Here is a 25,006-nt window from a genome sequence, read left to right as displayed (position 1 = left end):
TGGAGGAGGATGCTAAGCCCCTATCGCATCCTCCCCATCTCACAATTCAATGTGATGCTATCAGGGACTTAAAATTTATTGGGGAGTGGGAGAGGAGGCGATAAGGTGCATAGGACCCTTTCTAATGAACTGAAAGGTGGGAGAAGATACTGTCAAGAACTTGTACTAAATTGGGAGGAGGTAGAGGATGATCAGTACCTGATGGCATCTTCTCCCACTTCCAAATTCATTATGATTCTATCAAGGACTTAAAACGAATTATGGGGACACAGGACAGGGCCTAAGGCTTTGTGCACATGTTCAGGATTTGTAGGAGAAAATTCTGCTGCATATAATAATGTGTTGGCAGTAAGAAAGTTGCATAAAATACATTTATTTTTTTTCACATTTTTGCGATTCCTTTGTTACATATTTTCCCCATTAGTATGGGTGAAATACACTGCAAGAATTTACATTATACAGATTTTAATCTGATGTAAATCTGCAAGGAAAAAATAAGCAGCCTGTGCATGAGACTAAAGGGATCTCATTCACTTTTTCTGTACTGTAAAAGCTTGCATATATTCCGTGTGTACATAGAATCATAGAATGATAGAGTTGGAAGGGACCTCCTGGGTCATCTGGTCCAACCCCCTTCTCAAAGCAGGATTCACTGAATCATCCCAGACATATGTATGTCCAGCCTCTGTTTGAAGACTTCCATTGAAGGAGAACTCGCCACCTCTCGTGGCAGCCTGTTCCACTCATTGATCACACTAACTATAAAAGAGTTTTTTCTAATATCTAATCTGTGTCTCCTCCCATTCAGTTTCATCCCATTGCTTCTAGTCTTTCCTTGAGCAAATGAGAATAAAGATGATCCTTCTACAATGTGACAGTCCTTGGTATATTTGTAGACAGCTATTAAGTCTCTCAGTCTTCTTTTTTGCAAGCTAAACATACCTAAATCCTTTAACCGTTCCTCAAAGGACATGGTTTGCTGACCGGTCACCATTCTGGTCACTCTTCTCTGAACTTGCTCCAGTTTGTTGATGTCTTTTTTAAAATGCGGTGCCCAAAACTGGACACAGTATTCCAGATGAGGTCTGACCAAGGAGGAGTAGAGGGCAATAATGACTTCACATGATCTAGACTGTATGCTTCTGTTAGTATATCCCAGAATTGTATTTGCCTTTTTTGCTGCTGCATCACACTGTTGACTCTTGTTTAGACTGTGATCTATTAGTATACCCAAGTCTTTTTCACATGTGCTGTTGCTTATCCCTATTCCTCACATTCTGTATATGCTTTTTACATTTTTATTGCCCAGATGTAGTACTTTGCATTTTTCCTGTTAAAAAACATTCTGTTATTTGCTGCCCACTGCTCCAGTTTATATACTTTGAATCCTCTCTCTCTCTTCTCCAGTATTAGCTATAGCTCCTAGCTTTGTGTCATCAGCAAATTGAATCTGTTTACCCTCATTTCCTTCATCTAAATCATTGATAAAGATGTTGAATAATACAGTGCCCAGGACAGAGCCTTGTGGTACCCCACTTGAGACATTTTTCCAACTGGATGTGCAGCCATTTGCATCTACTCTTTGGGTCCATTCACTAAGCCAGTTATGAATCCACCTAACCGTTGCCTTGCCCAATCCATTCAAAGATTATGGAGAGTTGTTCAAAAATTTCTTCTGCTATCTCCTTCTGTACTCTGGGGTGTAATTCATCTGGACCTGGAGACTTGAATTAATTTATGTTAGCCTTACAGTAAACTGAGGAGAGTCACAGACTGAATCATTTATATTATTGTTTGGCAGAGATTATAGCTAATGGGGGACACAGTGCTGTTTCTCACTTTATATTTAATAGTGCGTGGCTAATAGGATATTAATGGTGGGGTACCTATCTGTTGTAGTCAGGGGGGGGAGACACATGGATGTATACAGTGTATGCGACCTTGTAATTTTCGGGGCTGCAAAGATCATCGTGACAAGATGAGTCGTGGCTGGGAGATGTAGACATGAAGGTCTGACCATATGGAGAAGTGTTGGAATATGTTTGGTGCAACAACTCCATTCCTGTCTGAGTGTTTAGTTGCTAGATTTGTATGCTGTTTATAAAGTTATAACAAAAAAACTCTTTTTTTCCTGTGTCTGAGTATGAGAAGCAGCCTGCTGTAGATGCTACGCAGATAGAGACGCACAACTTATTTATTCCTGATCTATTAAGCATATTATTCCTGTTTGTTCCTGAATAAAGAAGGTCTGTTGTCACACGCTTGGAGAGTATCCTGAATAATCCGTTGCCAACAAGAAGAAACAGGAGAAAGCGGCTCTAATCAGATGAGACGTCAGCGGTAAATGCCTGGATATACTGGATGTAGATATTATTCTGTATTTGCACTGTGTGATTTGGAGTGATAATATTTTTTGTAAAACCCCTTATTCTACATTCTCACATTTGTGTGAAATGTTCGTGTGCTTCCAGGTTTTTTTTGTCGGATGGCACCTGGACTCATAGTTTTATAGGTCCATTCACACATACATGAAAATCTTGGATCTGAGAATGAGATCTCTGAGGGTCAGAGAATGTTCTGTTCAGACCAATTTTTGAGGATCAGAATAGGACATGCTCAATGCATCTGTAAAAGTGTGCAGCACACCTACACTGCACACAGATACAGGGATGTAGCCTTATTATATATAGCACAGTCCCGTAGTATATAGTGTAGTATTATTATTGCTATTTATTATTATAACGCCATTTATTCCATGGTGCTTTACATGTGAGGGGAGTATACGTAATAAATGCAAGTACAGTAATCTTAAACAATACAAGTCATGACTGGTACAGGAGGAGAGAGGATCCTGCCCGCGAGGGCTCACAAAGGATGGGTGAGAATACAGTAGGTGAGGGTAGAGCTGGTCATGCAGTGGTTTGGTGGATCGGTGGTTACTGCAGGTTGTAGGTTTGTTGAAAGAGGTAGGTCTTCAGGTTTGAATGTTTCCATGGTAGGCAAGAGTCTGATATGTTTTGGTAGAGAGTTCCAGAGTAGGGGGGATGAGCAGCAGGAGAAATCTTGTATGCGATTGTGGAAAGAGGAGATAAGAGGTGAGTAAAGAAGGAGATCTTGTGAGGTAAGTACCGGGAGACGAGGTCACAGACGTATGGAAGACTCAGGTTGTGGATGGCTTTGTATGTCATGGTTAGGGTTTTGAACTGGAGTCTTTGGGTAATAGGGAGCCAGTGCAAAGATTGACAGAGGGGAGAGGCTGGGGAATAGCGGGGGAACAGGTGGATTAGTAGGGCAGCAGAGTTTAAAATAGATTGGAAGGGTGCGAGAGTGTTAGAGGAGAGGCCACAGAGCAGGAGGTTGCAGTAGTCAAGGCGGGAGATGATGAGGGCATGGACTAGGGTTTTTGCAGATTCTTGGTTGAGGAATGCTGAATTCTGTTTTGTCCTATTAAGTTTTAGAAATCTAGTGGAGAATAGAGTTGAGCGACTTTTGTTTTTTAGGGTCGAATTTCGGTTCATGAAACCCGACTTTTCCAAAAGTCGGGTCGAGCAAAATCGGCTGACTATAGGGAAAAGTCGGGGGTCCGACCGAAACACGAAACCCAATGTAAGTCAATGGGGAATTAAAGTCGGCAGTGAGAGGAGAACAGGAAACACACCTACAGTGCCCATTTGAATGCCAAAAGCATCAATTCTTATTACTTAAGCTTGTCAACCTTAATTTACTTTATAATACTAGTTACGCACTGAAAAATGGGGGTTATTTGGCTAAAGTTGTTGGGGGGTGGGGCTGGCTCCAGGTTTTCATGTGCCCTGGGCGAAAGAGCGCCCCTTTAACACATACCACAACTCATGATGCTCCGATACGGCAGAGAAATAGTGGTATAGTACAATGAAAAATACTTCACTTTTTACATCTCATGACGAGGCCCATCTATTTCTCAATACAGAATCATTGGTCCCATATAATGTTTGAAACAGTATATGATGAGCTCCACATAATGCTATAGTATATGTTGGTCCCCATGGATGAAGCTCCACTGTCTTAAGGGCCCAAATAATGCTCCAAACATAATGGGCCCCATTACTAATGCTCTAGTGTATAATGGGCCCTGTAAATGCTGCTCCAGTGTCTGATGTCCACTTTTGGAATGTTCCAGTGTATGGTGGGCCCCATCTATCATTCTCCAGAGTATAGTGCTCCCCAAAAATTGCTGTCCCAACATTGAAAACAATGAAATAAGTCTCCTCGCTAGGGAATCCCTGTACTAGTCTGGACTCCTCGTCGTCCCCATCTTCCATCTCACTGCACAGTATTTCAACCTTGCAAGTGCTGTGATCCTGAGCAAGCAGGGGGGGCCCACTCGTTGGCGACGGCACTGGCACAGGGCCTCTGATAGTACGGTGGTGTGTCTGACGGCGGGTGGGCCGAACCTGCACTTTCATCTGCAGCTTCCTCTTTGTCACCGTGTAAGATGGAACTGTATATGGGAAGGGTAACCTGAGTTTCATCAGGGTCAGATTCAGGCCGTGTAGCGTGCGAGGGGAATGTAGTGGTCTGGGTCAATGTACCAGCAGATTCATCGAGCAGTGGCTGGGCATCAGGGCACTTGTGTCGCCCCCAGGAGTACGGTCACCACAGTGGCATTACCTTCCTCCTAGGGAGTGTAATGTCATTCTTGGGAGCAACGAAGGATCTCTCTAGCAGGTTAACTGATTGGGTGGCGTTATACTCACGAGTCACGACCTTCCAAACAGCGTTCATGAAGGCAAAGTGTTTGTTTTACGTGGGCAGTATGGTTGCAAAGCTGAACCTTAAAGGAATGTCCAGAAGGGCACCACCAGGAGTGGAGCCTACGGCGTAATTTGACTCAACACGGGCAACCTCAACCATCCAGCAACAAAAAAGATGCACACATTGCAAGCTTAATTCCGTTAACGAACGAGACTCCGTCATGCCCCGCGGTCCAAGTCCGGCTTACTAGAGGGACAGGCGAGGCTCTGGCACGTGAGATTGGCCAATAACTGGTGTGTCATGCCCTTACATGTCCGTGGCTGCATGTGCGCTACACTGAAAAGGCCAGCGTTTGTCGCTTACAGGTGCAGATAACCCACTGAACAACGTTAGTGATGGGGATCTGGGATTACAATTATTACCCGCGAACGATGATTTCCCAGTAAGTGCAGGTCAACCGCAGTTCCGGAATTAGGCCTAACCGTCATTTCTGAAAAAATGAAAAACTTACGTGTGCAAACCACAGGTGCTTGTTGTGAGTTCATTTTCCCCTTCACTACTGAGGCCCGAGGAACTCCCTCTTCTGGTGAAGAAAGGTAGTGAGCCTGATTGTCAAACACCTGGGGCTGATGATGATGACTGGCTGAGTGGAGTTAATGACTGGATATAAGGCTGCCGACGCCCTTCTGGCTTGCGGGTGATTTCTCTGTGGACTTCTAGGAAACCAGTCTGATTCCTGCTCATCTAAAGCTAAGATTTCTGCTTTGCCTTTTTGCATTAGTGTTTTGTTTTCCTTGCTTTTCTGGATTCTGCCATTCCCTGCTGGGGTGAGCTGAATCTCCTTTTGCCTGTTGCTCTGTCTTCAGAATATTCCTGAGTACTGACATAGCTTTTTTGAAGTCTAGCGTCTTCAGGGCCTTTTTTACTGTCAGTTGGTTGGCTCTTATTTTCATAGGGTTTTTCACGGATTGCAGACAGCAGCCTTCCTGTCCTTTCCTATCTAAGCTAGCGTGGGCCCCATCTTTGCTCAGTCTTTCTGTCTGTGTTTTGTTCTTTCTTCTTGCTTCACCGTCATTATATGTGGGGGGCTGCCTTTTGCTTTGGGGTCTGCTCTGGGGCAGTTTAGATTTCCCTTTCTGTCTTTAGGCTATGTAGTCCTCCGACTGTGATCGAGGGGCCTAGGGCATCGTAGGAGCCCCCCACGGCTACTGCTAGTTGTGTTGATAGGTTCAGGGGTCTGCAATCCGATAGCTGCCAACTTCTCTGGTTTTCTGGACTTAGCTAGCATTTCTATTTTTGCCTCCTACGGTGACTCAATCATAACAGGTGCTGTAGCTTGCTTAACAGCTCGCCAGCCATTCTCAGGCCCAGTATGGATTACACGTGATTGCACAAAGGTGAGAAAGGGTACCGTATCCCCGGATAACATGTATGTATAGCATAGTGTACACATTCAAAATATATGTCTATAGATCAGGAGGCAGGCTCAGACGGTGTCAGGCCCAGTATGGATTACACGTGATTGCACAAAGGTGAGAAAGGGTACCGTATCCCTGGATAACATGTATGGATAGCATAGTGTACACATTCAAAATATATGTCTATAGATCAGGAGGGAGGCTCAGACGGTGTCAGGCCCAGTATGGATTTGACGGCCCAGACTACACAGAGGAGGAGCAGGGAGAGGTAAAGATTGCAAATGCTGGGGCCCTGCCCAAGCAAGGGGGGCCCACTCGTGGGCGTCGGTACTGGCACTGGGCCCCTCATAGTACGGCGGTGTGTCTGACGGCGGGTGTGCACCACCACCGTCAGAGACACTTGATTGCACTATGAGGGACCCTGTGCCAGTGCCCGCGCCCAAGAGTCGGCCTACCCACCTGTCCAGGGCAACGGCACTCGCACGGTTTCGTGTGCTAGGTGGGGACCCCAGCCATGGGGGGGGAGGCAGCACAGATAGGGAGTTTTAGAAAGTGGCATATGTTGATGTTGGACATTCAGCTGATGCAAAAGGTGAAATTGTTCAAGTCCCATGAAGAGGAGGACCAAAGCAAGCCATTTTTCTGTCACCCTATGTGTCATCAGGGGAAGGTGGGACAAAATCCTTGGAAACCCATGCATGGTTCATTTTAATGAAGGTTAGATCATCCACATTTTGGGTTGACAGACGGGTCCTTTTTTCTGTCAGGATTGATCCAGCTGCACTGAAGACTCTTTCCGATAGCACACTTGCAGCTGGGCAAGCGAGTTCCTGTAAGGCATATTGTGCCAATTCAGGCCAGGTGTCAAGTTTAGCGGCCCAATAGTCAAAGGGGAATGACCCGTGCGGGAGAACATCGATATGGGAGGAAAAGTAGTTTGTAACCATAGTTGACAACTGCTGTCTCCTGTCACTTTCCATCGATGCAGTATTACCAGTTGTGTGAGCGGTACTTGAAAAATCAGTCCACAACATTGTCATGAAACCCCTGTCTACAATGCCACTTCTGCTGTGTGCACCACAAACACCTCTGCCAAGCTGCCCCCGGCCCGTACGGCTCGTGTGAGAACCATCACCGCTGCTGTGTGCTGGGAATGCCTCAACCAACCGGTTTACCAGAGTTGCTTGTTTATTAGCCAATATTAGGTCAAGGTTCTCGTGTGGCATGATGTTTTGTAATTTGCCTTTATAGCGTGGATCCAGGATGCTGGCCAACCAGTAGTCGTCATCGTTCATCATTTTGGCAATGCGGGGGTCCCTTTTTAGGATCTCCAAGGCATAATCTGACATGTGGGCCAATGTTCCCGATGTCAATGATGCACTGCGAGTGCTGGTTGGAGGAGCACTTTCTGGCAAATCCACATCCCTCCAGTCATGCACAAACCCTGTACCAGACCTTGCCACGCCAACATTTTCACTTGCCCCACGAGATGCATCCTCCTCCCCTAAGTAATCATCCCCATCATCATCCTCCTCCTCCTCTTCTTCCTCCACCTCGTCCAGGAGAGGTCCCTGAGCAGACAATGGCTGAATTTCATCAAGGATTCCCTCCTCCTCTTCCTCCTCGTCAACATTGGCTGCAGACGCCTGCTCCTTAAGGTGCGTCCAAGTTTGCATGAGCAGAGACATAAGTGGGATGCTCATGCTTAGGATGGCGTCGTCTGCGCTTACCAGTCGTGTGCATTCCTCAAAACACTGAAGGACTTTACAGAGGTCTTTCAGCTTCGACCACTGCACACCTGTCAACTCCATGTCTGCTCTCAAAGTGCCTGGCCGTGTATCCTCCCACAAACGCATTATGGCCTGCCTCTGTTCGCACAGCCGCTCAACCATGTGCAGGGTGGAGTTCCACCTTGTTGCAATGTCGATAATGAGGCGGTGGTTGGGAAGGTGGAGCAATCACTGCAGCTTCTGCATACGAATGGAGTGTACAGGCGACCGGCGGATGTGCGAGCACAGTCTTCGCACCTTCTGGAGCAGGGCTGTTAACTCCGGATAATTGTTGAGGAAGCACTGCACCACCAGGTTAAAGGTGTGAGCCAAGCAAGGTATGTGGCTGAATTTTGAAAGGGCTATGGCTGCCACATAATTACGGCCGTTATCACTAACTACCTTGCCTGCCTCAAGAAGTATACTGCCCAGCCATGACTCAGTTTGTCACTGAAAGTACTCGGCCAGCACCTCGACGGTGTGTCTGTCGCCCAAACACATCATCTGCAACACAGCCTGCTGACGCTTTCCACTAGCTGCTCGATAGGGGGACACCTCGTGTGCAACAGTGGCAGCTGCAGATGGAGTGCTCGTACGACTGCGCTCTGTGGACGAGCTTTCGCTTCTGGAGGAGCAGGGTCGAACGCCTACAGCTACTGTTTCCTATACCGTGGGCTAGGCAGCACTGTCCCACCACCGCTGTTCCCTGTGGACCCTGCATCCACCACATTAACCCAGTGCACAGTGATGGACACGTAATGGCCCTGGCCATGCCGACTGGACCATGCATCTGTTGTGAGGTGCACCTTTCCACTCACTGACTGCTTGAGTGCATGGACAATGCGGTCTTTCACATGATGGTGGAGGGCTGGGATGGCTTTGCGAGAGAAGTGGCGACTGGGTAGATCATAGCATGGTACTGCATAGGCCATGAGCTCGCGGAAAGCTGCGCTTTCCACCAACTGATAGGGCATCATCTCTAACGAGATTAGTTTGGCAATGTGGGCGTGCAAACCCAGTGTATGCGGATGAGAGACTGAGTACTTTCTTGACCTACTCATAGTCTCTGGGAGGGTGAGCTGGACTTGAGAGCTGCATATGGTGGAACTAGCGGTGGACAGGGCGGACTGAGAGAGGGTTGATGATGGTGATGGAGTTAGTGTTCTTTCTGATGGCCTAGATTCAGTCTTTCGTTGATATAACAGTGGGATTCCCTGACTGCTTTGGCCTTGCAACGACACCTCAACATTTGCTGCTGTGCTAACCGGTGGGCTTACAGTGGGGGAAACAATGTAGCGCTGCTGACTACCTTCTTTGTGATCTGTTGCACATGTGGTACTTGAGGTTTGGTGTTGTGTCCACGCTTTCAAGTGCATGCTGGTTTAATGTCTAAGCATGCAACTGGTATTCAAATTTTTCAGATTTTTCCCTCGGCTAAAGGTCTTTGCGCACTTCTTACAGATAACCTTGGCCTGATCATGAGGATTTTGTTCAAAAAAGTGCCACACTGCACTCTTCCTACTTTGGAAGACATTTTGCGGCCTAGCACGCTGTGCTATTTTGACCGTCTGGACAAGTTGTCCAGCAACTCTTTTGATTTTTGGAACCTGTCTTTGGAGTGCTCCGGGCCTGCCAGATAACAGCTGTTGCGATGTCAATGTCTGCTGTGGATGTTCCTCCTCCTCATCTGAGCTATTGGAAGCAGCACCCTCTTCCCCCAATGGATGCCAATCTGGGTCATCCATCACCTCCTCTTCAATGTCATGTGCATCTTCCTCTGTGTCACCGTGTATGGTGGTATAGTATGCGGGAAGGGGCACCTGAGTCTCATCAGGGTCAGAATCTGGCTCATTACACTGCGAGGACAATGTAGTGCTCTGACTGAATGTACCAGTAGAATCATCTATCAGTGGCTGTGCATCAGTGCACTCCATGTCAGATTCATCTTGGCCTGGGTAATTCACCATTTCACTTGATAACCCAGACATGGTATGTGAAAACAGCTCCATGGAGTAATCAGTTGTATGGCCTGCGTCATCCTTCAATCTTGGATGGGGTGAAGGACACAAGGAAAGGTGTGGTTCATGAACATGACCCTCCAATGACGACTCAGTGCTTTTATTTTTTACAACTTCAGAAGAGGAGGCGATAGAGCTGGAGGCTGAGTCAGCAATGTAAGCCAAAACTTTTTCCTGAAGCTCTGGCTTTAAAAGCAGTTTGCCAACTCCTAGAAAACTAAGTCTTTGAGGCCTTGTAGAGCCAGACGATGACGCAGGCTCAACACCTCCTGCATTCGGTCCTATTTTGCTTTTGCCACTACCATCAGATCCACCACCAACACCATCATTACCAGCTGGCAACCCCCGCCCAATTCCACGGCCTCTTCCACCAGCATTCCTCATTTTTGGTAAAAATGTACACAAAATCCCACAAACTATATAGTAATGTAAAACAAGGTACAAGGTGTATATAGGACAGGGGAGACGTAGAATTTCTGAACACACTTGTGGACACTGTGGGATTGTGTGAGGCCCAGTTAATATAACACCGCTATGTCACAGGCTCAATGTCGCAGGTGTGAAAAATGTCACTATAGGACAGGGGAGATGTAGAATTTCTGAACACACTTGTGGACACTGTTGGATTGTGCGAGGCCCAGTTAATATCACACCACTATGTCACAGGCTCAATGTCACAGGTGTGAAAAATGTCACTATAGGACAGGGGAGATTTAGAATTTCTGAACACACTTGTGGACACTGTTGGATTGTGTGAGGCCCAGTTAATATCACACCGCTATGTCACAGGCTCAATGTCGCAGGTGTGAAAAATGTCACTATAGGACAAGGGAGATGTAGAATTTCTGAACACAATTGTGGACACTGTTGTGTGAGGCCCAGTTAATATCACACCGCTATGTCACAGGCTCAATGTCGCAGGTGTGAAAAATGTCACTATAGGACAGGGGAGATGTAGAATTTCTGAACACACTTGTGGACACTGTTGTGTGAGGCCCAGTTAATATCACACCGCTATGTCACAGGCTCAATGTCGCAGGTGTGAAAAATGTCACTATAGGACAGGGGAGATGTAGAATTTCTGAACACACTTGTGGACACTGTTGTGTGAGGCCCAGTTAATATCACACCGCTATGTCACAGGCTCAATGTCGCAGGCGTGAAAAATGTCACTATAGGACAGGGGAGATTTAGAATTTCTGAACACACTTGTGGACACTGTTGGATTGTGTGAGGCCCAGTTAATATCACACCGCTATGTCACAGGCTCAATGTCGCAGGTGTGAAAAATGTCACTATAGGACAGGGGAGATGTAGAATTTCTTAATACACTTGTGAACACTGTTGTGTGAGGCCCAGTTAATATCACACCGCTATGTCACAGGCTCAATGTCGCAGGTGTGAAAAATGTCACTTATAGGACAGGGGAGATGTAGAATTTCTGAACACACTTGTGGACACTGTGGGATTGTGTGAGGCCCAGTTAATATCACACCGCTATGTCACAGACTCAATGTCGCAGGTGTGAAAAATGTCACTATAGGACAGGGGAGATGTAGAATTTCTGAACACACTTGTGGACACTGTTGGATTGTGCGAGGCCCAGTTAATATCACACCGCTATGTCACAGGCTCAATGTCGCAGGTGTGAAAAATGTCACTATAGGACAGGGGAGATTTAGAATTTCTGAACACACTTGTGGACACTGTTGGATTGTGTGAGGCCCAGTTAATATCACACCGCTATGTCACAGGCTCAATGTCGCAGGTGTGAAAAATGTCACTATAGGACAAGGGAGATGTAGAATTTCTGAACACACTTGTGGACACTGTTGTGTGAGGCCCAGTTAATATCACACCGCTATGTCACAGGCTCAATGTCGCAGGTGTGAAAAATGTCACTATAGGACAGGGGAGATGTAGAATTTCTGAACACACTTGTGGACACTGTTGTGTGAGGCCCAGTTAATATCACACCGCTATGTCACAGGCTCAATGTCGCAGGTGTGAAAAATGTCACTATAGGACAGGGGAGATGTAGAATTTCTGAACACACTTGTGGACACTGTTGTGTGAGGCCCAGTTAATATCACACCGCTATGTCACAGGCTCAATGTCGCAGGCGTGAAAAATGTCACTATAGGACAAGGGAGATTTAGAATTTCTGAACACACTTGTGGACACTGTTGGATTGTGTGAGGCCCAGTTAATATCACACCGCTATGTCACAGGCTCAATGTCGCAGGTGTGAAAAATGTCACTATAGGACAGGGGAGATGTAGAATTTCTTAATACACTTGTGGACACTGTTGTGTGAGGCCCAGTTAATATCACACCGCTATGTCACAGGCTCAATGTCGCAGGTGTGAAAAATGTCACTATAGGACTGGGGAGATATAGAATTTCTGAACACACTTGTGAACACTGTTGTGTGAGGCCCAGTTAATATCACACCGCTATGTCACAGGCTCAATGTCGCAGGTGTGAAAAATGTCACTTATAGGACAGGGGAGATGTAGAATTTCTGAACACACTTGTGGACACTGTTGTGTGAGGCCCAGTTAATATCACACCGCTATGTTACAGGCTCAATGTCGTAGGTGTGAAAAATGTCACTATAGGACAGGGGAGAGTAGAATTTCTGAACACACTTGTGGACACTGTTGGATTGTGTGAGGCCCAGTGAATATCATACCGCTATGTCACAGGCAGAAATTGGCTAGTGTATGACAAACTACAAGGTGTATATAGAATTGGGCAGAATAGGAATCTCCCTAGAGTGGAGGTCTGTAAGAACGGAACATGTCCTCGACTTACCCTTACAGAGTGACACACAGATAGCTTCAATGTGGCCGTGATAACAGCCGTTACACGGTACTGAGAGAGGAGTGTGCATGTACACCGCTGTCCGGTGTCCGTAAAATTGTCAAGCTCCGTGTTTTTTAAGTATACGGACTGACACGCTGTCTCTCTATAGTTTTGAATGTGATCAAACAGCAAATCTACTTAACTGTTTGAAAAGCAGACAAAACTAGAAGCTGGAGGTCTGTAAGAACGGAACATGTCCTCGACTTATTCTTACAGAGTCACACACAGATAGCTTCACTGTGGCCGTGATAACAGCCGTTACACGGTACTGTGTGAGGAGCGCACACCGCTGTATGGTGTGAAAAAATGCACGCTCAGTACCTCACCAGGACAAGAAAAAAAAATTTGGATTGCTTTTTAAAAAGCAGTTTGCAGAGCAGTGGGAAAACAGCAATGCAGCTATCATGAAGCCTTATAAGGCAGCCTAACAACCAACACAGCTGATCCAGCAAAATATAGCCTCCACTTGCACTGCACACACAGTGACTGGTGTGTTGTACAGGCAAAATCGCTAGCAGCAGAAGCAGTTTTTGGTGTCTTCTTCCCTGCCTAACGCTCTCCCTACAGAATCATCAGCAGCAGCAGCTCTCCCTATTCTGAGATCAGCATGAGTAACATGGCGGTCAGCGTGCACGCCCTTTTATACCCCCTGTGACGCCCCCCAAAGCAAGCCAATCACTTGCATGCCCTTCTCAAAGATGGTGGTAACCCCTGCCTATGTCATCACGTTGCCCACAGTGTCCGTGGATCCTGATTGGCTGAAAAAGGGCGGAAAACAAACTTTTGAAACGCGACTTTGGAGCTAAAGTCGCCGAGCTCGTGGCCGACCTCACCCTAGGGTTGGGTTTCGTTTCATGAAACCCCACTTTACCAAAAGTCGTCGACTTTTGAAATTCTTCGACCCGTTTCGCTCAACTCTAGTGGAGAAGAAGGATGAAATAGCAGACAGACATTGAGGGATTCTGGTTAGTAGGGAGGTGATTTCTGGTCCAGAGATGTAGATCTGTGTGTCATCAGCATAGAGGTGATACTGAAAGCTGTGAGCTGTCCGAGGCCGAAGGTGTAAATGGAGAAGAGCAGGGGTCCTAGGACTGAACCTTACAGGACTCCAACAGATAGTGGGCGCGGTGAGGAAGTGGTGTGCGAGTGGGAGACGCTGAATGTCCGGTCTGTTACCTATAATGCGATCCAAGATAGGGGCAAGTCTATGATATTAAGAGATGAGAGGGTCTGTAGTAATAGTGAATGGTCCACTGTGTCACAGGCAGAGGACAGGTCCAGGAGGAGGACAGAGTAGTGTCGCTTGGCCTTGGCGGTTAATAGGTCGTTGGTGACCTTAGTTAGGGCAGTTTCAGTAGAGTGGTGTGCCCAGAATCCAGATTGTAAGTGGTCAAAGAGGGAGCAAGAATAGAGGTAGGAGGACAGTTCAAGATGGACGTGTTGTTCCAGTAGTTTTGAGGCATAGTGGAGAAGTGATATAGGGCGATAGCTAGATACAGAGGATGGGTCAAGAGAGGGCTTTTTGAGGATAGGTGTGATTGAGGCAGGTTTAAAGCTTGAGGGGAAAATAGTTGTTAGTGATAGGTTGAAGAGATGGGGTAGGGTTGGGATGAAGACTGTAGTGAGGTTTTGGATGAAGTGGGATAGGATCGGGTCAAGTGCACAGGTGGTGAGATGTGATCTTGAGAGTAGAGTGGAGAGTCGATCTTCTGCAATGGTGGAGAGCTTGGTTTTGGAGGAGGAGGGCTGGGCAGTTAGGAGGAAGGGCTCTGGGGGTTGTTGACCAAAACTGTCTCTGATGTTATCAATCTTCTGCTTGAAAAATGAGGCAAAGTCTTCAGCAGAGATGAGTGGGGAGGGAGGAGGTGCAGGGGGACAGAGGAGAGAATTGAATGTGTTGAATAACTGTTTAGGGTTGTGAGACAGGAATGATGAGAGATGTGAGGTAGGTTTATTTTGCTGCAGCAAGTGTGGCCTTGAAAGTAGTGAGGCACTTTTTGAATACGATAAAGTCCTCATTGGAGTGGGATCTTTTCTATCTCCGCTCAGCAGCCCTGAAAGCTCACCATAGTTCTTTGGTCAGGCTGGTGTGCCAGGGCTGTCTGTTGATTTTGCGAGCTTTGGTATGTGTGAGAGGGGCAACTGATTCCAAATCTACAGCTATTGTGGTGTTATATAGAGCGACAGTGGCATCCGCATTGTGTAGGTAACTTATTTCTGTAAGAGGGAGGAGGGATTCAGACAGTGAGTGTAGATCGAGGTGTTAAAGATTTCTGGGAGGGTGTGCAAGTTTGTTGGGTGGGGATTGTGAACCTGGAGAGGAGAGGGAAGAGAATGTCAGTAGGTTGTGGTCAGAAAGAGGAAGAGGTGAGTTAGAGAGGCTAGATAGGGAGCAGAGGCAGGTGAAGATGAGATCCATTGTGTGGCCATCTTTGTGAGTGGCTGCAGAAGACTATTGAGTGAGATCGAAGGAGGAAGTGAGGGATAAAAGCTTAGTGGCAGCTGAGAGGGAAGTGTCAATGGAGCTGTTGAAGTCGCCCAAGATGATAGTGGGAAGTCAGTGGAAAGGAAATTAAGTAGCCAGGTGATGAAGTGGTCAAAGAAGGCGGTGGCTGGCCCTGGAGGTGGTAAATAACAGCTGGTTGGAGGGGGAGTAGATGCGCACAGAGTGCACCTCAAAGGAAGAGAGGGTAACAGAGGGTGGCAGTGGGATTGAGGTGAAGGAACAGTTATCTGACAGGAGAAAAGCAACTCTTCCACCATGCCTGCTGCTGGGACGGGGAGTGTGGGAAAGGTGGAATCCATCATATGAGAGTGCAGCAAGAGAGGCTGTGTCAGAGGAGGTGAGCCAGGTGTCGGTGATGGCGAGGAAGGAAAGTTTGTTAGTAATAAAAAGATCATAGATGTAGGAAAGTTTGTTGCAGACAGAGTGAGAGTTCCACAGAGCTCCTGTTAATGGGGCTGAGGAAGCTGGGGCCGGGCGAATGGGTATAAGGTTGGAGTGGTTACAGAATGCGTGGATGGGAGTGTCACACCGTTCTGTCTGTACCTGGTTGTCGGCGTGACAATGCATGTTTTTGCTTTAACCCTTTGCTCCTTTCCCCCTAATTGAGCTGGGATACTGTTGGCTGTTACCTGTATGGAGCCTGCTCAGTTCCCTGCTCTGCTGCATAGCCGTACATGTGTTGTTAGGTCTTTGCTCTGCTGCATGACCATCCGCATGTGCGGTCCCTGGTTGCCGCTGTGGAAGCTGTCCGCGGTGTTATGATTGGGTCACCGAGGAGGAGAGCAAGCCAAGCTAAGCCACAGAAAACCAGAGAGGTTGGTAACTAAGCGGATTGCAGACCCCTGATCCTATCCACATAACTAGCAGTAGCTGTGGAGCGTGCCTACGATGACCCTTGACGCCTCGGCACAGCCGGAGAGCTAACTAAGCCTAAAGCAAGAAAGGGGAAATCTAAACTGCCCCTGAGCAGACCCCAAAGGAATAGATAGCCCCCAAACATATATTGTCATTGAGACAAGATGAAAACACAAACACAGGTAGGAAAATAGACTGAGCAAACGATGGGGCCCACATTAACTAGACAGGACAGGAAAGGAAAGACACTGTCTGCAATCACGCAAAAAACCCTGCAAAAAGGTCCAACACGTCTGATGCAAAAATACTGAAGTCACATGACTTCGCACACTATATCAGCACTCTGGTATATTGTGAAAGCAGAGCATAAAGAGGCCAATCTAGTAAGGGACAAAAACAAACTGGTACAAGCAGTAACATATGGATGGTGATTCAGCACAGCCCCAGCCGGAGCTGGCTGACCCACACAAAACTGAAACAGACAAGACCAGATCAAATGTGAACAGAATAGCAAAAGAACACTTAACTGAGCAAGCAGGGACTGAGCTGGTAACTAAGACCTCAGGAGGCAGGAAAAAATCACCAGCAGGGATAGAGGGAGTTGGCTGTCTTAAATCCAGTCTGAAACCTCAGATCTCCAATCGTCATCCTCATTATCAGGTGGCAAACCTCTGTTAATCAGATCAGCTCCATTACCTCCAGTAACCACCAGAGGGAGCCCAGAAAGAGAACATGCAACCCCTCTATCAACCTGACCAGCTCCACCATCTTCAGCAGTAACCAGAGGTAGGCCAGAAAGCGAATTCACAACACCGCGGGTTGTGAGGTCATTTGCAGCTGGTGCATGACTTTCCACATGTATCTGGGCGTGCAGCCGCTGCCAGGTACCCTGAGCCTCAGTTCCTGCTCTGCTGTTTCTGATTGTGCTGTAATGGTTTCTGTTTATCCTTAGGGCGTGCACGGCCACACCTCCCCTGCTTTTATCAGGGTTAGTGTGTGTACTTGAAATGCTGTCTCCAGCCTATTGCTGAGGGCCATCTCCTACATAAACTTACCCTTCCCTGCAGGGCATTGCCAGAGCTACTTACAAAGCTCCTGAACTTTGCCATGTGTGTTTTGTGTCTGTGTCCCTGGACCTCTCCTGTCTTAGTTTTGGTACCAAAGTCCCTGTCTTGATTCCTGCTTTGTCCTGTTCCTATGCCTTGCCCTGGAGGCGGTATATCCAGGCCTGAATCCTTGATCCTGTACCTGTCCTGTATCTGACCCTGTCTGAACAGTGTCTGCTGTTATGCTCCTGGAATCCCTCTGTGTTTGTAGCCTCGCACCCAGTGATTCTGAGTCTCTTGTAACCGGTGTTCCTGCTGAGCATCTACTACCTTGTGCTCTGACTACCATGTGGTACTAGCTCCATGCAGGCCCAGCAATCCTGCGGTTCTATCACCATCACGCTTGAGTTCCTTCCTAGGTCCGATTCCCGGAGCCTGACGACCGCAGTCTGGAACCTCATAACCGCTGCCTGGAGCCTGGAGCTTGATGATTGCAGTGGTGCCTGTAGGTCGTGTCAGATGTGTAAAACCGAACGACTCCTGTTTGATGTCTGCCAGTGTCTCGTCCTGATGTCTAGCCTGTCTCCTGATGTCCAGCCTGTGTCCTGATGTCCAACCTGTGTCCTGATGTCCTTATGTACCCTTATGTCCTGCCTGTGTCCTGACTTCCATATGCACCCTTATGTCCTGCCTGTGTCCCGATGTCCCGCCTATGTAGGCTTTGGTGATCTGTTGGTGCCTTCGGGTCCACTGGGTGGTACCCTTCTGGGAAGTGTGGAATCGGGAGCCTGGCATAGCCCTGTTTTGTCTATGTACTGTGTGACTTTACTTTAGTAAACTTTACATTCTGTATATCTGAAGTTGTGTGGTGTTATCAAGTCCTACGTGTCTTCCCCTTGTCCACATGCTCAGCTGCCAAAGAACCCCGGTCACTGCCTATTTCTGGTTCAGGGTAGGTCCGGGTCCCCCTCTGCGGTATAGAGGGTCCATAGTGCGTCCCTGGGGGATGTCCTCCCCTCGCCGTTGTGGTCTGTCTGCGTGGAGGCGCCTGCTGGGCCGAGTCAGCGGCCGCAGTCATGACAGGGAGGTAGAAATGACTGTGGGAATGTGGTGAGGAGGACCAGGATTTGGAGAGATATCACCAGCAGTGAGAAGGAGCAGAGAAAGTGTTAGTAGGTGGGAACAGGAGAGGGCATGAGGGGGCTGTCTGTGTTTGGAGACAGAGGATTGTATGTTCAGGAACAGTTCTGAGCAGGAGGTGAGATGGATGGGGAGGACTGAAGAAGGGATGAACAGTTCCTTACTAGGTGTAGGGATTAGGGGGGTTAGCAGAAAGTGAAGGATTATATGGGGTCAGAGTGAAAACAAACAGAAACATGGTTTACAGTGATTGTATCCAGTTACCTTCAGTTCCCTTCTGGTTCAATTCTCGATTAGTTCATATCTCACACTTGTAAGATAATAATAATAAAAAAATTTTCTATAGTGCTGACATATTCCGCAGCACTTTACATTTCAGAGGGGACTTGTACAGACAATATACATTACAGCATAACAATAATCACATAGATCATAACAGATACCAAGAGGAATGAGGGCCCTGCTCGCAAGCTTACAATCTATGATTGTAAGATACACACTTATAGGATACACACTGCAGACTAAAGTCTTGGCAGACTTGTGCTAAGCAATATATGTGCTACAGAGCGCATTCAGGTGTAAAGCAGAGAGAAGTGGTCTGTGCTCATCTTGGTCAGACAAGAGTGAACCAAATGCTTATGATCAAGCCAAAGTAAACAAGGTCATAAATAACATTGGGGTAAAGCAGGGGTTAGTTTAAAGACATACCTAGTGAATACTAGGAGCAGAGGTAAGAAGTCTGTGTGGAAAGCTGAGTGACGTACCTGTAGGGATAATAGATAGATAGACATGCTGGTTAGAGTGCGAAGGTGGCAGATGGCAGGGCACAGTCTGTATATATCGCTATGGATTGTACTCACTTATGTATAACACAGTCCCTTAGTATATAGTGTACTCACTTATTATGTATAACATCATCCTTGGTTACATAGTTTTCCCTTTTATTATGTATAACACTGTTCCTTATTGCGTACCAACCTCTCTAGTTATAGACTATATAGCTTCCTCTGCTGTTATGTACAGTGCTGTCTCTTAAATAGTATATTCTTGCTATTTTTGTTATTCACAGCGCCCGGTTTTATTACATAGTCCCCTCTCTTGTTAAATATAAAATGACTGCCAATGGAGCAGTCGGTGACCAGACGACCAGTCATTCTGCTCCTCCATTAGAAAAGAAGCTTTTCCATGCTCTATATGCCATCATTGCATTATATATCTAAAAAGAAAGGGCGGTATATTATAAATAAAGAACATGGCTCTATATACTGTAATCCAATATGTAAGGGACAAGAGAGGGCACTGTGTAATAAGGGATGGCAATATACATAATAAAGACGACTTTGTATTATATACATGTTTGTGTGTATCGCCATAAAAGGAGGGGGGCCAAGATACATTTCTTGCACAGGGGCCCCAAGCTGTCAGCGTCTGCCCCTGCTCAACACTGAATTGTTAACATGATACCGAGATGAAGCTGCAAGAAATGCAGAGATGAAAAATTTATGTATTAACGTGAACTAAGTGTGTCATTAGTGAGATAGGGAATGGGCTGAAAAAAAAGGATGTAAAGTGAATGAGTGATAAACAATATCAGATTGCAAATATGAACGCATGAAAGTGTGTGGAAATGATGCAGCAGTGCTCACAAGTATTAGCTGGATAGGGCCAAACCTAATACAAGTATGAAGACATGATGCGGTGAGAGGATGTAGTGTAGCTTACTAAAAATCATAGAATATTAAAGAGTGATCAGCAAGTGAAAGCACTAATAAACAACTTTTTTTGTGATGTGCTGATGTCGTGACTCTTAGGCTATGTGCACACGTATGCAGAAAATATCTGCATAAAAACAGGACTCCTTCCCAGAAAATGCGTGTTTTTTTTCAAAATTTTTTGCGCAAAAAATGCATGTTTCTATGCGTTTTTTTCCGTGCGTCCCCAGACACAGAAAATAGCAAGAAATGCGGAATTTTCCACTAAATTAATGAGCATGCTGCGTTTTTTACCGCAAAGCATTTTTTTCGCGGAAAAAAAACGCATCAATAGCACAAAAAGTGCAAAATGCATTAAAATGAATGGGAAGCGTCTTTTAAGCGGATATTTTGGTAAATCTGTGAAAAAAACGCAACGTATGAAAACAGCCTAAAGAGTATAAAGTGTAAAAGCTCCCTGTGTGGAATACCACTTTTGATAGTAAAAAGCGCATTAGGTAGATAATCATGATTTCATGAATGAGAGTAGTTTTTAAGTTAAAAAGACAGTTTTATCTTATACATTACCATTAGAATAAAAAAAGTTCTCATACATTACAATGACAGGTTCTTCATCTCTTGAGTGAAAAGAGCCCTCAATTTAGATAGGTAATCCTTGAGAAATGGCATTGTACATGAAAAAATATTAAAGTCAGTGACAGTGAAAGAGTGCGCCAGCACCATCTAGCATTAAGGTAAATTTTTAATCTACAACACAAAAAATCTATCTAATTATGAAGCTCCCAACACCATCCATCATCAGGGTAAATGTTCAATTGAGTCTTAGTGCAAACAAATCCAGATGCAGTTATGAAGTGTACTATTTATGAATAAAAACATTAGTCCTCATCAGGTAAGACCTCCTGAATGATCCAAACTCCAAAAAGCATTTTGTTCTTAGAAGGGGGAATCAGAATGTTGCTTCCCAAATGATGATGAAGAACATCCTTTCTCATTAGGAGATAATAAAAGCGTTGATCCACAGTGTACAAGTGTCTGGAGATCTTACAAATCCAACACCAAGTTGCTTATCCAATAGGAGGAAGCCCATCTGTTATCTACCAAGGGGATAAAGGATCCAGTGAAATAGAGATATGTCTTTTATAATGATCCAAAACATATAGAAATGCGAAAAGCAATGTGTATGCTGCAGGAACACAATCCATTCTATATCTAGGCCGAAGAAAATATAAATCTTGGTTAGTAACCATATAGTCAAATCTGAAACCTCTGAAAATATTAAAAGCTGATCAGATTAAAAAAGATATGTTTTTGTAAAAAAGCCACCATTTCTGTGATCACAGGACGGAGGCGTAACTCAGGATCTCATTGAGACCTTTTGGATGTACCGTGTAAAGAATCCATACCCACTTTGATTCAAGGTGAGATAAACTATTAAACTTTTATTAGAGTCTCATTGACAATGTTCAAAACGTGTTCCCTGATCCTTATGCATAGCTTCCAAGATGTTAGGCCCACATAAATTAGATTACACAGGCAGGTTGCACAATATACCACTCTCTCCGTATTGTAAGTAATGCGCTGAGTGATCTAGAACTCTTTCAACCCATCACTTGAGTGCAACACAAAATCATTCCTCATATTTGGACATGCCCAACATATTCCACATGGCAAAAAAAAAAAACACCTGGGCCCTTTGGAGCCAAAGACATTGTGGGGTGTTGTCCCTGTATAGTTACTTCTAACCAGATTGCCTTTTTCATTCTTGGCTCTCCTATAGGTAATTGTGGGTTGGTCAACAATATGTTGTTTGAGCACTGAATCAGTAGTCAACAACGGCCAAAATTTCCTGAGAGCCTGTTGCATGTTAAAACACTGCTTGCTATATTGAAATATAAACCTCATATCATCTCTTGTGGGTTTCTCGACATGTGGTTTCAGTAGATCTTCTCTGTATGCCTTGTGAGCTCTTCTGAAACCTCCCCTGACAGTCTTTCTGCTGTATCCTCTATCTGGGAGCCTTCTAGAGAGTCCTCATGACTGTTGAAAAAATTCAGTTTCATTCTTAAAAATTGTCCAACAGGGATATTCTCCTTCAAATGCTTTGAATGTGCTGACGAAGCACGCAGTAATGAATTGACTGACATTTTCCTGAAACTGTTGCTTTATAAGCAGTCAGAATTGTCTTTATAGAGTAAGATATCCAAGAACTCAACCAAAGTCTGACGATAAAGACTCGTAAGTCGTATGTTATACAGTAGCTCTTTGCTAGACCTGGAGCTAATGCGCGAAGCTAGCAGACAGCTGCGAGCCACAATTCATGAGATGGCGAGCCACATGTGGCTCCCGAGCTACAGGTTGGGGACCCCTGCTATAAGTTACATTATATTGTATGGTGGGGCTGCAATATACTCTGTGGGGTGGCTGCATTATGCTCTATGAGGTGGCTGCATTATACTATATGTGGGCTGCATTATACTGTATTGAGGACTATGGGGAATACATTATACTATGTGAAGAACTATGCGGTGCATTATACTAAGGAAACTGAATTGTACTACATGGATGACTGGCTTTGTATTATACTATATGGAGCACTATGAGGAGAGTATTATAAAATATGGAGGACTGATTGTAGGCTGGCTATTTCATTTGGTATTATTGCACCTGTGCAGTTGCCATTTTACTTGGGTCCACTGCACCCTGGTGAGTGCAGATGTATTTAGGCCTGTCTGGTTTTATTTGATTTTTTTGGAGGATTTTTTCCTCTTTCTGAGGTTTTCATGTTAGTGTAGGACTGGCAAGTGTAAGGAACTTTGACGCAGTTTGCCAGCTTCCGTATTATGGCCATAATATCAATCAATACCTTACATATATTGATATGTTTTTGTACACTGTATATATTTTTTCAGGGTGCAGTTGGGCCCAAATGGTTCTGCTTACTGTGGCCTCTGTTCAAACGGGATGCATTCTAGTTAGCACTGGGCAGCCCCCCTTTATGGTGTTACTAAGAGGCTGTAAATCTGTGTGTAGGCTGGGGCCTAATTTCATCAAGTTTAATATCTCTTGTAGGCTACTACTGATTTTAAATGTGCTCCAACTAGACCTCTGGCTCCACTCTCTCTAGTATTTACCCTGGCCTCCAACACGGCAAGTTGCTGATCAGAAGTTGCGTCTGCACAATCAACACTTATTCCTGTGTTACTGGGGTTCAGTAATGTCTGCTGATCCCCTGATGTGTGTCCGGCAATGTCTCCTGCTCTGTCCACATTCCCACTACTAGACTAGACTACTAGAAACAGAGTGGAGCCAGAGGCCTATTTGGAGAAAGTTTGAAATCAGTAGTAGTGTAAATGTGGAGGCAGCAGAAGACATTGCCATCCACACAGGAGGGGAGCAGCTGGCGTTACTGAACACCAAGAACACAGGAGCTAGTGTTTTTCTCTGTGCAGGCGGCATTTCTGAGCAACAACTGGCTGTGTTGAAGCCCAGGGATTACAGTTCAGGTCGCAGAAATATGAACACAACAGGAGACCTGGATACTGTTGCCAACCAATTATTTATTCTGGAAGAGGACTGGAAAATTCTGGCGAGATCCAGGCCTTGTTCATTTTCAGAAAAGTAAGCTGGTCAACGTTATCGGAGGATAGTCGCGTGCGACGGTCTTTTAGTACACCACCTGCGGCACTAAAGACGCGTTCCGATAAAACACTGGCAGCAGGGCAAGCCAGCACCTCCAATGCATACTAGCTAAGCTCTGGCCATGTATCCAGCTTAGAGACCCAAAACTTGAAGGGGGAAGAGCCGTCTGGCAGTACACTGACAGGGCAAGACATGTAGTCTGTCACCATCTGACAGAAACGTTGCCTCCTGCTGACTGGAGCCGTCTGTGAAGGTGTAGACACTTGTGGCGGGCACACAAAATGTTGCCACATTTGGGCCATACTGGTCTTGCCTTGTGCTGAGGCGCTGCCTCTGCTCCCTCTTTGTGCAGAGCTTCCTCCACTGCCTCGACTCACAGAGCTGCTTTGTAAAGCACTAGCAGCACTGCTCTCGGGTGGAATGGAGAACATGGTGGAATGCACCAGTGTCTCTTGGCATTTTATGCTCCCGGTTCAACGGTGTTATGAGGCTTTGTGAGTTGTCCCGGTAGCGAGGATCTAGGAGGGTGTACACCCAATAATCAGCCGTGTTGAGAATGTGGGCGATGCGGCGGTCGTTTCTCAGGCACTGCAGCATGAAATCCACCATGTGCTGCAGACTCCCAACTGCCCAAGAAACGCTGTCCCCTGCTTGAGGCGTCATCTCTGCCTGCTCTGCATCACCCCACCCTCGCTGTACATACTGACTAAAGCATTGTGTACCTCCCTCCTCTGGAGAGATGTCTTCCTCCTCCATTGACTCCTCCTCATCCTCCTCACAAAGTGTCTCCTGCCTAGGCCTTTGTGAGGAACCACATTGCGCAGACTGTCCAGAAGCAGATGCATTTGTGACTCCTCATCCTCCACCTCTTCCAAAACCTCCTCCCTTAGTGCTTGCAGTGTTTTTTGAAGCAGGCAGATAAGGGGGACAGTCATGCTGACTAGTGCATCATCTGCACTCGCCATCCACGTGGAATCATCGAAGGCACGCAAAACGAGGCAGATGTCCTTCATAGAGGCCCACTCAGTGGGGCTGAAGTGTGACCGGCGCACTGTGCGACTTGTTTGCGCCTGATGCAGCTGGTACTCCATTACTGCTGCCTGCTGCTCACACAACCGCTCCAACATATGTAACGTTGAATTCCACCTGGTGGGTAGGTCACATATGATGCGATGTTCCGGAAGGTGTAATCGGCGCTGCAGAGCTGCAATGCGCGATCTTGCAGTCATGGAACGCCGCAAGTGAGCGCACTCTATGTGGACCATGTGCAGCAGTGCGTCAAGATCTGGATAGTCCCT

General features: G+C 46.1%; 1 protein-coding gene across 1 annotated transcript in view; it reads left to right on the top strand.

The window, feature by feature from the left end:
- The window catches only part of LOC141084412 (uncharacterized), a 33,806-nt gene extending 11,956 nt beyond the window's left edge, over positions 1-21,850 (top strand). Inside the window, exon 4 of the mRNA XM_073569138.1 lies at positions 21,847-21,850. Coding sequence (XP_073425239.1) covers positions 21,847-21,850 — 4 coding nt within the window. The remainder of the gene's footprint in view (positions 1-21,846) is intronic.
- Positions 21,851-25,006: the final 3,156 nt, after the last annotated feature.

This window comes from Dendrobates tinctorius, unplaced genomic scaffold (genome assembly GCF_039654945.1).
Source record: "Dendrobates tinctorius isolate UK_male_01 unplaced genomic scaffold, ASM3965494v1 ptg000022l, whole genome shotgun sequence".
Lineage (NCBI taxonomy): Eukaryota > Metazoa > Chordata > Amphibia > Anura > Dendrobatidae > Dendrobates > Dendrobates tinctorius.
The sequence above is the reverse complement of the archived record's forward strand: the minus strand, read 5'-3'. Positions and strand labels throughout refer to the sequence as shown.